This window comes from Colias croceus, chromosome 5 (assembly GCF_905220415.1).
Source record: "Colias croceus chromosome 5, ilColCroc2.1".
Taxonomy (NCBI): Eukaryota; Metazoa; Arthropoda; class Insecta; order Lepidoptera; family Pieridae; genus Colias; species Colias croceus.
Window position 1 is genome coordinate 6,249,082 of NC_059541.1, and position 14,632 is coordinate 6,263,713.

A 14,632-nucleotide genomic window follows, 5' to 3' on the forward strand; every position below is an offset into this window, starting at 1 on the left:
CTAGCTTATTGCTTTGTCGTTGTGGGCTCCTGAATTCTCTACATTTAATCACTATTACAATATTAAAGGTTACCAATAGTTTGGGCAACGAGTATAGTGACAAGAGCCCGGAAAGAGGGCAGGATACGAGACGATTTCGCCGTGAAGACAATTATAGACGAATTGAACAAATTCAGGGGACAAGCCGGGTTGCTTTTGAGTTACGATACCATTAGTGTACCGCTTGTGTATACGCAGGTTAGAAAATATACTGTGCTACTCTCCTAACTATTTCAAATTTCAATAATATTCAGAGTATTAATTTTAAGAGGAGGAAATCATGATGAATAAACTCAATCTGCTGAATCACTGTTTCATTACTAATTTAAGCAATTTATTGTGCAGATATTCAGCTATAATTCAATACAATGACTTGGCTGAAAATATTAAAATATTATAATGGTCATGTTAAAATCACATTGTGTTATGACTTATGAACTCTTCTCACGAATAGGTCCCATTATTGAGGGTAAAGCCCTAAAACCACAAGATATTTATTTCCTCATTATCGTTAATGAATGCACGCTATATTCAAAGGAAATAAGCGTGAGGCAAAATAAATAAGCGTTTTTCTTGAGAGCGTTCAATTGTAAACATAACATTATAGATGCTATTTTTACATACCTAATTGCCTTGTGGTTCACCGAGTTAACTAGATATGGGCTTGTTCTTTTCAGGTAGTTACTATAGCTGTTTACTCATATTTCATAACTTCCGCTTTGGGTAGTCAATGGGTTGACCACAAACTCCAATCTCATAGCGAATCAGTCTATATCAGTAATATAGACCTTTATTTTCCGATATTCACGACGTTAGAATTCTTCTTCTACATGGGATGGCTCAAAGTCGCCGAGTCTCTCATTAACCCTTTTGGTGAAGATGACGATGACTTTGAAGTTAACTGGCTTATTGACAGAAATTTACAGGTATATAATTATTTCAGTTATTGATGCGTTATAATATGTATTTACTTACGTTATTTTTATGGCATCATAAAAATAAATCTTTTCATAATTGTGAATCATTTAAATTTAAGTGTTAATAAAATAATTTATTTCAGGTATCATACATGATAGTAGACGAAATGCATCACGAGCATCCAGAATTGATAAGAGATCAGTATTGGGACGAGGTGTTCCCATCAGAGTTACCGTACACAATCGCCACAGAGAACCAACGCGAAGAGCATCCAGAACCTTCCACGGCTAGAGTGGCGGTGCCGGCGCGGCAACGCAGCATGGTCACTGTTAATCCCTCTAGCGTCAAGATAGATGAGATGATCCCCTCTAACACCGTGAGTTACAAGTTCGCCCCGCCAGAGGTTAGATTCGAAAAGTTTTTTGCATGCTGCACGCTCATATTGTGGAGCTTAGCAGTGTGTCGGTGTGAAGGGTTGCCATTTATCTGGTATTATTATGTTACTTTTCCGCAATGTTGGTGGAAGGATTTATGAGGTTGCGGCTACTTTAACAACTGGTACGGTAATATGAGGTAATAGCTGTTATTATCAAAATTAACAGAATCAGGTAACCACAATCAAGCCGGAATCAATGAATATCGTAATTCCTATCATAAAATATATAATATGATACGCATTCATATTATCAAAACTATTGGAAAATGACCAGTCTTTTATAGTGTGGTTGTAGGAAGATTTTTAGAACAGTTTTATAATATTAATACTTATATGGTTAAACCACCTGATTACATTTTTACTCAGTAATTTAATACTATTTAACATTTATTGGCAGCCCTTATGATTAATGCACAATATAGTAAAAAACTAACAGTAGTTTAGTTATTTTGCGATATAATTTTATATTTTAAGGTTTATTAACAATAATATTATAGTGGTTTAGGTGCCTAACACCATTAACGTATTTATGTACCTAATATTCTATAAAGTAACACCGTGTCACCGTGTCGTAATATCCAAATATTCTCTTAAATGTTCCTTAATGTGTTATCGTATTGTTTTCTTAATCTGTGATATACGTATATTTGTTGTTACCGCCTTTTACTATTTCTAATACAATTATTACTAACCTTTGATATGTGTTGATATCTTGATTATTAACGTTTCCTTATTTTGATGTGACGCTAACGCATATTATGTTGTGTTTTGTTTTACTTTTTTTTTGAGCTGTACAAATGCTCCGTTAATTAATTTAATTTTTATTATATTTTCATTCGTTTCGATGTTATTTAAGTTCTTGTATTTGTAGTGTTTTATAAATGTACTAATGACATTCAACTCGCAACACAATTTACGCTCAATTAACGTTGTTTTAAACATTCATTCAGCAATTGCAAATGAATGATGACGCACAATCTGGGATACATTTCATCGTGTCACGCGGGAGCAGGCGCGGAAAGAAAGAGGACAGGAACTCTATGGGGTCCAGTAATTCTATGGCGTCATTGCAACAGACGCCGATGACTAGAACCAATTCGGTGACGTCGATGTTGAAACGATTATTCTCGAAGGAAGATCAGCGGTCTAATGTGCCGTCACAGACGGATGGCGGTAGGTTTATAAATTACTAGCTGCTCCGCGCGGTTTCACCCCCGTGGCTCCACTCCTGTTGCCCGTAGCGTGATAAAATATAGCCTATAACCTTCCTCGATAAATGGGCTATCTAACACCGAAAGAATTTAAATCGGACCAGTAGTTCCCGAGATTAGTGCGTTCAAACAAACAAACAAACAAACTCTTCAGCTTTATAATATTAGTACCTATAGATTTAGAAAAAAAAAAAACTTCAAAAAAAAAGTTATACATAATATGATGAAGGTTAATCTTAATATATATAAATCTCGTGTCACAATGTTTGTCCTCAATGGACTCCTAAACCACTTAACCGATTATAATAAAATTCGCACACCGTGTGCAGTTCGATCCAACTTGAGAGATAGGATAGGTTTTATCCCGGAAATCCCTCGGGAATGGGAACTATGCGGGTTTTTCTTTGAAAACGCGAGCGAAGCCGCGGGCGGAAAGCTAGTGTTATATATATAAGTCTGAATGAAAAATTGAGTATGATGCAATAGTTTTCATTTCATCTTTTTATCACGCGTTTATGTGTATAAGTTATAGGTAAATATTAAATACTAGCTGTGCCCGCGACTTCGTCCGCGTGGAATAGTGACTGCATAGTAGTTACTACTTATCTTAAATTATTGAGTAAACACAGACTACCATAAATAATTAAAAGAACTGTAAGTAAAATTTATTACTAAACTGAGCTAAACAATACAAAAAAAATGCCTTATTAATTTTCTACGTAAAATTTCTTTTAAATTATGTCATATTATTTTTAGGCACCAGGGGGGAGGGGAGCAAATTTCTTTTCCTTCCTTCCTTGTATGGATGTTTTTAACTATGTATCGTGCAGCAACTGATCAGCTTAATCGATACTCAGTTTTTATCAAATCCAGCACAAAATCCAAATCAGATCTTTCCTGAATCCTGTCTCACGCCTGTAGGTAGTAACTAAACCGTTTAGACCGTGCAATAAAAATTAAATAAAAAAAGAAAACAGCGCTACGAAGAAAAGTGCATACATAGAAAAAGGAATAAATAATTTCACAAACTTCCCGAAGATTTTTAAAAATAAATACCATTTTAAATATTTATAAAAAAAAACAAAGTCATCGGGGCTGCCATGCCAACATCATCATAATATACCTCATTATCAAAATACATATATGGTACTTAATTTAAAAGATCGTCGGGAAGTTTGTAAAATAATTATTTATTCCTTTCGGTTTCTTATTTTCATGTAATATTTTCAAGTGAGCGAGACCTACCTCTACCTCCATATTACATTCCTACATCATATTCATATCTATAAGTTTGTTGCTCCTTGACATCTTTTAAGTTGGGCCGTAACCGTGCACAAATTGTAATGGACCACAGTGGCAAAAGAAGTGGTATACTTAGGAAAAAATATTGCCAAGGGCCAGGCCTATGTAGCTTTGAGTAGAGTTCAAAATTTCCAGGGTGTGGCTATCCTCTCGCTCCCATATCCCCTCTTCTTTCACAGACTTTCAACCCTTCCCTTTCCATCCCTAGTAAATGGCAGAACCGATTTTGATGTAAACCATATCTAATTGTACCTATATGTACACGTCATATTATCCTGTAGTTTGATGCTCCATTTGGTTTATTTATCCCCACTGTCACCCCTAAAAAGCCCTAAATGTAATAAACGGATGAACCGATTTCGATAAAATATGACTAATTGTAATTCACACGTTGCCCTTTCATATTTTGATATGCCGCTTGAGCATATTATTCATTCCCACTTTTACCGCTGTAATCTAATAAATGGATAAACCGAATTGGATAAAAATATAACTAAGTGTACTTAACCCGTTATGCACTTTTATTTGATATGTCACTTGGGTATATTTGACAACATTCGTTTTTTTTCATTCCAACTTTTACCCATAAAAAGGTAATAAATGGATGAACCGATTTTGATAAAACATGTCTAATTAAACTTTACACGTTTCTTAACTTTCTTAACTTTACACGTTTTCCCTTTCATATGATATGTCACTTGAGTATATTTTTGACAAATTCATTTTTTTATTACCACTTTTATACCTATATTAAATAAATGGATGAACCGATTTGTTACTGATAGGTCGTTCACTTTCATTTAATATATCACTTAGGTACTTATATTTGACAACTTTCGTTTTTTTCATTCCCACATTTACCCCTATAGGTAATAATATACCTAGGTATAATAAATGGATGAACCGATTTTGATACACTTTATCTAAGAACCAGCGTCGGAAAATATGCTGCCTAACTAAAAAAACCGCATCTAATTCGGATTACCTGTTAGCGAGCTACGGTGGCACAAACAGACACACACACACAGACACACATAGCGGTCAAACACTTATCACCCATCTTTTTGCGTCGGGGGTTAAAAATATAATACGACATAATTTAAAGGACATTTTATGTATAAAATTTACCTAGAAGTAAGAATAATTCTAATTTGACCAACCCCCCCCCCCCCACCCTTGGGCACTTTCGATATGATCACTTGGACATTTACAGGAATAATAATTGTAACAGATAACTTACGTTTTATCGTACAGTGTATAGAATGCCTTAGCAAATGTTCGCCGTGAATACTTAAATGGTCATAACTTTTTTATTTACGAACCGATTGACATGAAATAAACACTAAATGTTAAATGAAGATTACCACAATATATTAGTGAAAACCGCATCTTAATCGGATAAGCCGTTTCTGAGATTAGCGTGCACGAACATACAGACAAACAGACAAACAGACAAACCGACAAACAGACAAACAGACAAAAATTTTTTTAACTACAGTTTTGGGTTTGGGATCGATTTAATAATAGCACCTGCTAATTTTTTTTTATATATTTTGATTGTACAGACACGACTTTTCTAGAATTTTATTATATGTATTGATGATGATGATGATGAAATCATGCTTTATTTGATAAAGCAGTCATGATAAATGAAATATAAATCTTAATAAATTCCTTTATAAATATTAAGTAACTAGCAACCATTGAAATAATTAAATAATTATAGTCCACAGCTGAATTAGTACTTAGTAGGTATTATTGTCATGCACTCCGTATTTATAAATGTATCAAAGCGTTCGAGTATGCAGTTGTTGCGTGCTCGGTGCTACATAGAAAAACGATTGTATTATTTCAATTATTGCTAGAAATTTCGCAGAATCACAATTTATCATGACTATTCGCAACTTATAATGATCAATGGTAGTGCGTTTTATAGCTATGATTTCATATGGAATCACTTTTGCTTGAGGAATATCATAAACCCCATCATGAAAACCTCATAAAGAGATCGTTAATTTAATCAACGTTCATGAGATCATATTTTTTTACTTCAATTACGTTTATTAGTACGGTTATAAGTAGATATATATTACTTGAAGACAAACACACTTTTTTAGGTACCAGATTCATGGTATCGGCTAGCAATCCGACTCTGAACAAGCCAGCAGCAACCATGGGCGGCAGTATGAAGATCGCTAACGAAGTTATTGAAGAGGTAGACGAACAAGCTACGATCACTAGCATGGGAAAACGGCCAGAAAGCAGGTAAATTAGAATTAAATAAAGTTGCAATTTTAAGTAGCTTACGATTGCCAGGAATGTAAATAGATCCGAAATTCTTACATACAATTATTTTTATTAAGTTATACAATACCTATATATTATTATTTAAGTTACCTGAAAAAATATTTCCGATAATGTGTTGTGTACATAAAAAGTGAAGGAGTTTGGTACACATGTAGGTATTGTAGAGGTTGATGCACAGGGCAACGTTCTTTAAAACGTTGGCATTGCAAAATATTGAGCGTGAGAATTTGAGAAATACGATTAAGGCTAGGATTTTCCGGAGTATTAAGCATTTTTGCTGTCCCAGAACGCGCGAAATATATCTCGCGCGCGCGCGTCTAAGATGAACTTGCTTGACCCCGCCGCCCGCCACAGTATAAAATTTTCAGTAATATCAGTGGCTTTCATATTTATTAAATTCGAATATATTTATTTAATAGGAATATATATTATTTATAGGATACACAAATGAAATAAGGGTATTTTAATTTTATAATTTTAATTTTTTAAATCATAAATTAACAAGGCGTATGCAGGTTTTTAAAACACGATATTATTTATTAAAGCTAAAGATTAATAGCAAAGGTCGTTCGCAGTTCGCACGTGCAGTTCGCAAGTCCGTGATATGCAATGACTACGGAATTAATACTCTTGGCCACTTTTTCAAAAACAACGCAAGTTAAATTAAATATTTAAATTAAACACAAATTCTTAAATTAGGCATGTTTGGTCAAAACATAAATTAATTAAGTATTGTCTACTTTACATGTCAGTAACAGAGTGTCAGTTAAATAATTCTGCAATGCAATGCAACCAATGCAATAATTCTGCAATTTTTTATTCTATATTTATATGCCTTTTCATGCAAAATACTCTTGAGTATTTTATTGTATATAAACACTTATGAAAATAATGGCAATGTAGCTGGGTTCCTTTATGTTGGCCGATGATCATAGAACGTTATTGTTATATCTAAGTTCATCTTTTAAAATTCTTCAATATTTAGTTGTCGAGTTCGCAGCACCGGCTGGATATTTTGATCACCCTGGACTGGCTGGAAGTAAGTCCACACTGTGTAGACTTTCTACCCTCATCTGACAACCTACGAATTAAATATTCCCTTATAATTATTTCACTCCACAAGTTGATACACAGGGTGGTTTTAGGACCTCCTGCCAAATTTAAATCAGTTGTTCAGATCAGACCATGAAACTAAACAACTTTTCCAAAGAAACATTGAAAAGTTAAAAAAAAAATCAGACTTCCAATACAAAACCGACCACATGAGTAGTTTTCTATGGGAGGATTTTTTCTCATTTCGACTCATGCATGTTTCTTTGTAAAAGTTGTTCAGTTTCATGGTCTGAACAACTGATTCAAATATGGCGGGACGTCCAATAATAACCTTGTATAAACACGAGTAGCTCTACTGTTATTATCTATCCTGTCCCTCTTTTGTCGTTTATTTATTTTAAATTTTTTAACAAAAATGCACGGCGCGCGGCGGGAGTCGGTGAGCGCACGACTCGACACAGGTCTTACCTCAACAAAGCCTCGCGAGCATTTGAAGGCCCGCGCGGCCTCGATTTCGCGCGTATCTTGGTTTATTTTTTTATGTGATTTAAACTATATTAATTCTTCAATATTTTATGAGACTTTGCCCTCCGTAATAGTAATACCTACCTAAATATGCATTTTCAAAATGTCTATGTTATTAAACACACCTATAAAATTGAAAAAACAGCGCAAAACGGGTTGACTTCCCGATTTTTTTTGATCGTACAAAGTAATTGATATCGTGTTACCGACGACACTCTGCCTTCAAATAGGTCTTTGTGTGTGAAATACATTTTTTCCAGTCGAAAATAATGAATATTTCATTGTTTAAAGTTAATCTAAAAAAGGGCAATAATCGGAAATCCTCGCCTTAAGTACAATAGTTAAGTTTACAAATATAGCAGTATTCTTATAATCTTCAACCACTATAACTAGGTAACTATATAAAATTTTGTTTAATAATAATTCTTATAAAAAAGATTGTGTTCTATACACAAATAGGAATAGGAAGAACACTTGTTTACGATTTCAGTGCGTGTTTACTAAGTACTAAATCAAATGGGTTGATGTGTGAGCAATCAAACATAATGTTCACATGACCACGATGATCTCACATGTAACGGTCGCGTTAACAATTTCTGTAAATTACTTTCTGTATAAAATCTTACATTTTCTTGTACGTTTAACATTAAGTATTGCATAAATGTATATCACGTAATGGAAAACAACGATACGAAGTTTATGTCTTTCTTCGTTAGGGTTGTCAACTTAAAAACAAAACTCATATAGGTACCTACTACAAATTATTTATTTTGGTGAGGGTCGTTCCTGAAAAGTACTTGAACAAATGAAGTTTTTATGAATGGAAGTTTCTCAATTTTTGATGTACTTACTTAGATCATATTATTTATAATTTTTGAGCATGCAGACCAGCTGCAAGCTGCGAGTTAATATTTCAACGTATGCAAAGAAAAAAATGTGTGCGTGTACACACGTAAGAAGTGAAACTTCTTCATGACCTTATTTTTCAAAAAATAATTTATTATGTGCATCTTTACAGAAACACGTCGGTCGAATCACGCGTGGTAGGGATAAGAAAAAGATGGCTCGTAACGGAAAAATGTTACACTTAATTTTTTTTTCCAACCCCGATAAAGAAGTTTCACTTCAAAAATATACCTACTGAAAGTATTCTCATAAACTTATATATTAATATTAAGTGTAGTTTGCAACCCTATTACGGCATAGCGTTACAAATGGATTTTCGCGTTTATTAATGAACATTTTAATGGTCATCTTTATCGATTGGATTCTCAAATACTAATTCAAATTACGCGACAGTCATTATCATATAATAAAATAAACAGTTATTATTGATTGGGACATGACTAAGCGTGGATATGGAATTTTGAAAATTTATTGTTATATGCTTATATAAAAACGCAACGCAACTCCAGGATAGTTATAATTTTTTTTTGAGTAGTTACTACGGTATTTGTGCGTTTTTAATAGATTATTTCTCCGTAGTATTCTCATAGGGCGTTTGTATCAACTTTTGTGAATATATGTAAAGCTTAATAAATTCAAACGAAAATCACATTAAAATGGCGCAAATATGCATAACTGTCGCTACTTGCATAATAAAATATCTAATATCTATAATCTATATTATGAATAATAAATCCATAGTGTGAAAAAAAGTTTCACTTTTACCGTGGTTTCATAAAACCACACAACATTTTTTTAAACTTGAAATTGAATTAAATAATAGATGTATATACCTATAGAAGACATTTAGATAGTAATTGCTTGAGTTATACAGCGAAAAATTATTATCTTTTGGCATTTTTATGACCACCTTCCCGCATATAACCTTGTAAGATATAGAGCTTATCTTAATAATAATTATATGTAAGTAGATGTTACGTTACCGAGTTTCTAAAAGAAAAAAACTAAAAACTACGGTTCAATAAAATTAAAACTGTTACTGTGCTCGCAGTAGCTCTATATTTTATTGTGCTAGTATACTTGCATCAGTTACACAAATAGTGAATTTGAGATAAAATCGAAGAGATGAATTTTATCTGGGAAAAGCCGAACATACACAAATAATTTTGTTTATATAGTTATCCTTATGTAGATACTTAATCATTAATCATAATAATATTCTATTTATTCCACGTCGCAACGAGTCGTCGAACTACGATATCATTTTTGTACATATAAAATAACAAATTTTAATTTTTTGTTAGTTCGATTCCCGGTCGATGCAAATAAATTTTTGAACATCTTTAAATGCAGTTCTATTTCTTTTTAAAAATAAAGGAATGTTTCCTTTCAACAAAATTCGCTATCTTCAGTATTTCAAGTAGGTACTTTCCCTCCAGGGCCCAACGAAAATTTCCACACTGAAAATTCTGGTACTTAGGCTTCTTTTTACTGTGGTGAAACATCTCATTGCCATCGGATTTTTCCTTGACAACGCTGGCGAAGCCGCAGGCGGAAAGCTGGTATAAATGCTAATGGGTTCATAATAAAAAAGTGTATATATATTTTATTTTCAAATTGAACAGACTTTGAAAACATTTTGAAAACCATAGACAAAATAAAATATGAATTTTTCAGAAAAGGGAACGTTGTAACTTGTATCTGAAATCTAGAATGACTCATGTGCTTTGAATTTATTTAAGTGAACGCGACAAAAACGGCGGGCCGCGGGCGGATTACACGGTAACTAGTTACTTAATTTTAAAGATAAATTTTATAAAATTGTGTGTATATGTTACTTAGATATGTTATTATTGATAAGCGGAACCAGCTTATTTTCGATTTGTCATCAATAGGTTTATAACCTATTGATGTTACCATTATTTTTATAACGTGTTCGTTATCATGAATGTCACTATAGAGGTATATAACGTAAATTAATGTTATATTTCTATTGAATAATATATAGCATAGTGTTTACAAGGTTAAGGTCGTATTGTTATTGTCGTCGTATTGTTACATACATAAATACGTAATAATGCAAGCGGAGGCGGAAATTATTTAATTGAGTATTTGCCATTATTTTTAACAAGTTTTCCTTTAGTTTACAGAAAACCCCTAATGATGTGCGTTTATTAAAATTTTATTTTATTATGTTGTACAATATAATATTATGTATACCTAATCATTTCCTGGTTATGAAATATGTCCTCAATTTTCGCACACTAGTACGTGACGTGATTGCTCCCTATTCACCAAATTTTGATACATTTATGAATAGGTATAGAAAGAAGGACATTCAGTATTCACGGCGCGGACGTGAGCCTGTTGTATAATTGTGTTCCTACATGATGTATGATTATACGCACGATACTATTTTTCATATTAAATTAAGTAGGTATAATGCAAGACTATCATAAACTCATTTTGCTTTTTAATTATAAAATTTTAAATTTTAGTATAAGTCTTTATGTTAAGTTATATGAGTCTAACAGTACATTTAATGTACTGTTAAGACTCATACACTCACATATTTTAAAGATTAGAAATAAAAGACGGCATTTAAGATATATTATTTATTAACAAAATAATGCCATTAGAATTTATATCATAAGTATAATGTATATCTATATACAAACGCAACATACCTACATAAAAGTTGTTCCTTCTAATGAAACTAATTTTCACACGTGTGACAATTTTTAGTAGTAACTGACCTCGCGATTTTTTTAGTGTTTGTATAAAATTGAAACGAATCTTTGTATGTAGGTAGGTATTGTATGATAGTTGTACTCGTAATACGATGCAATTCTGCAATACATATTTCTATCCAGAGCTCAATCCCATTAGAAAGTTGGCAGAATGACCGCAACTCATTATAGTCGATGCTAATGAAGAGCATCTACCTCACGTGCGTGCAAACTTTCGTATAATGTTCGAATGTTTCCGCACATGTATGGAAAACATTAGCAAAAGCCGTCCAACACTTGTGATTTTGCGTATTCGCGCAAATGTTTACATCACACATAGATAAATTTTAACGAAACACCTTCAAAGCATTGGAAAATAAAGAATAATGTGTATTTTTTCAGGCCGACAGCAATGAGCTTGTTTGCACAAGGTCCACCAACACCCAGCGACCCTGTGTGCGTGCCGTCACGAAACTCGAACCACACCACAAGTAAGTTTATTAGTTTTCTGCGAAATGTGTTAATTGAGCTGGTTCTGTGAATCTATGAAAAACTATATGTTGCAGTCGTTTTTCAAAGGGAGACACTTTGTAATTTGATATTGTAGGTGCTGTCTTTTCCGTGGCCCCTTGTGTACATGGATTTTAATTACCCGTATTTGTTGCAAATACAAAAATTGGTACCTATTTCCGAACTTATTGATTTTGGAAATTTGGTCCCAATTTTTCACTTAGGACAAAGTGAAAAATTGGGACCAAAATTGAAATCGAAATTGTATGATAATTACCTAATTATACTAGGTACCATAATTTTCAAATCATAGTAGGTAATTAGGATATAAGTAATTGTTGTTTAGGCACTTTATGTAGGTATGACTTATGACGCATTGTGTGCTTCCAAAACAAGACTTGAATTACCAGGACATGAAATTCTCACTTGATCCAGTACGTCGACCTCTGCGACATGTCTATTTTTATCGGCTATTATTTGAGCCAAAGTAGGTACTGCGTTTGAATGTAAATATTGCTGCAGTGAAAGGTTTCTTTGTCTTGAAAATTCATTTCAATATCTTACAAAAATTTGGTGCATGACTCCAGACAGTGATTAATACATTTGTAATTGGATGAGGCGTGTCGAGTCGCAGCGCATCATATGCCAACTTTTTCGTATCCATTGTTGTAGGTACCATACCTACCTAAGGTAACGGCACCAGTGGTGGACAAGCATCCAGTAATGGACAAAATAAATATAAAATTTAAATAATAAGACCAAAATAAACGTCATATAATTTGGCAATACTTAAAATAAAAGTTTGGTTCATAAACTATCAAAATACGACACTTCATCTTATTCGGTCAAAATGTTTGAAGATGGCATAACTTTGTGTTTAGTTGCTGCGACTCGTTTCTAAGAAATCCGTTTTTACTAAGGAAATCCTTAAGGAAGTGAGGACACAATTTTGTTTTTAAGAATTTTTGTATAAATCTTAGCAAAATTTGACATTACTTTTATTTATAGTAGTTAAGTGTACGAAATATTACACGATTTAGTATCATGATAGGTTAAGTTGTTTAAATAAAATTCGTCAGTGTCCATAACTGGATTTAATTCTATGGATATATCCATTTATGGACAAATGTCGAAACTAAACTTTTTTTTAAGATATTAATTACATGCGCTTTTCTATATTGTCTTTTCTTTCTGTTTAATAATATACCTATCACGACCATTTTGAACACAGGGTTCCAATATTGTACAACAATTGTCCATGACTGGATTTGCTTTGGTTCCTATAATGGACATTGATATTTATTGTTAAAATTACACTCCCCGACAAATTGGTAATGCAATCAATGCCCTTAATAATGAGGATAAAGTAACAAAAGCCGCTGAAGGATTTGAAGTGCCAAGAATAATTTTGCACAATAAACTATCAGTTAAAAGTCCTAAGGCCTGCTCAATGGGTTCAACAACATAATATTATATATCTGAACATGAAGAATATGTTTTAGAACAATGGGTCATTATGTGCTGTGCGACTCGTTCTCGCTTCATCCTCTATCACTGCGTAGATAAATCGCATCCATAAGCGCATCTTAACGCATCTATCATCTCTGATGAACTGTTTGGATAGCGATCCATTCCAATTAAATGGATCAATTCCTAAATTCCACCACCATACAGCACACACGCTTAAATTTAATCCACACCATCTTGACAACAGTTTAAAAGAAGCTTTTTGCCTCGTGCTACAATTTGAAATCCATATCGATGGATCGATCAGATTAAGGCTGCTATTGGCGGTTCACTTCACGAGTGTAGCGGAATGCCAAGAAACAGAGAGATATGGTGGAACATCGTGAAGCGGGTAACATCTACCCTTCAAACCTCATGTTGACCACCTTCACTCTGACTAGAGTGATACGATGAAGAAGAAGAGTTCCCAAAATGGATGGATGTGTGGCAGTACTTTTTTTAGTTATATTTTTCATCCCTGACTTATTGAGTAATAATAGAAAACCCATATTGTTTTTTCTTAACGGACACAACTCTTATTTAACGATGAAAAATTGGACAAGTCAATTTTTTCCTAGAAAATGGAAATAAAGACTGTTTAAAATATTACAAGTATGCAAAATAATTAATAAATACTATTTTTTATAAATACATCCCAGATTTATTGTATTCCAATCATCATTTGCAACATTTAATTGATAACTATAAGTCTTCTCCAAGTGTGAATAACTGGAGAAACAACTTTAGGTACAGTCCATAAATGGGTGTTCATAACTGGATGTTGTCCAAAACTGGGTGTCCATCATTAGATTTTAACTGTCCAACACTGGTGCAAAAAAGTGGTTTTTTAATTTATTAATAACTTCTTATTAAGCTATGGGGGAAACTGGGGTCGACCTTTTGTATAACATCTGTTGCAAAATATGGGAATCTGGAATATGGCCAGACGACTGGTCTAAATCGATATTTAAACCCTTACATAAAAAAGGATCTACAAAGAAATGCAATAATTACAGGCTCATTTCTCTCATATCGCACGCAAGTAAGGTCTTACTCCATATTCTAAACACAAGACTGCAGTCCTATCTTAACTGTCAAATCGCACCTGAACAAGCAGGCTTCGTGAAGGGAAAAGGTACACGTGAACAAATACTTGTACTTCGGCAAATTATCGAGAAATCGAGAGAATT

General features: G+C 33.3%; 1 protein-coding gene and 1 long non-coding RNA gene across 4 annotated transcripts in view; one reads left to right on the forward strand and one right to left on the reverse strand.

The window, feature by feature from the left end:
- LOC123691835 (bestrophin-4) overlaps window positions 1-14,632 on the forward strand; it is a 31,193-nt gene that overhangs the window by 13,588 nt on the left and 2,973 nt on the right. For 2 of the 3 annotated variants that reach the window (XM_045636414.1, XM_045636415.1), the window contains 6 exons: window positions 69-237; window positions 717-965; window positions 1,100-1,360; window positions 2,344-2,566; window positions 6,024-6,171; window positions 11,829-11,917. In XM_045636414.1, coding sequence (XP_045492370.1) covers window positions 69-237; window positions 717-965; window positions 1,100-1,360; window positions 2,344-2,566; window positions 6,024-6,171; window positions 11,829-11,917 — 1,139 coding nt within the window. The remainder of the gene's footprint in view (window positions 1-68; window positions 238-716; window positions 966-1,099; window positions 1,361-2,343; window positions 2,567-6,023; window positions 6,172-11,828; window positions 11,918-14,632) is intronic. The other variant, XM_045636416.1, reaches the window with a different exon arrangement.
- Window positions 7,164-8,022, reverse strand: LOC123691859. Its single transcript, XR_006751459.1, has 2 exons — window positions 7,598-8,022; window positions 7,164-7,294 (listed from the first exon to the last, which is right to left on the reverse strand). It is a non-coding gene; the product is annotated as an uncharacterized LOC123691859 (long non-coding RNA).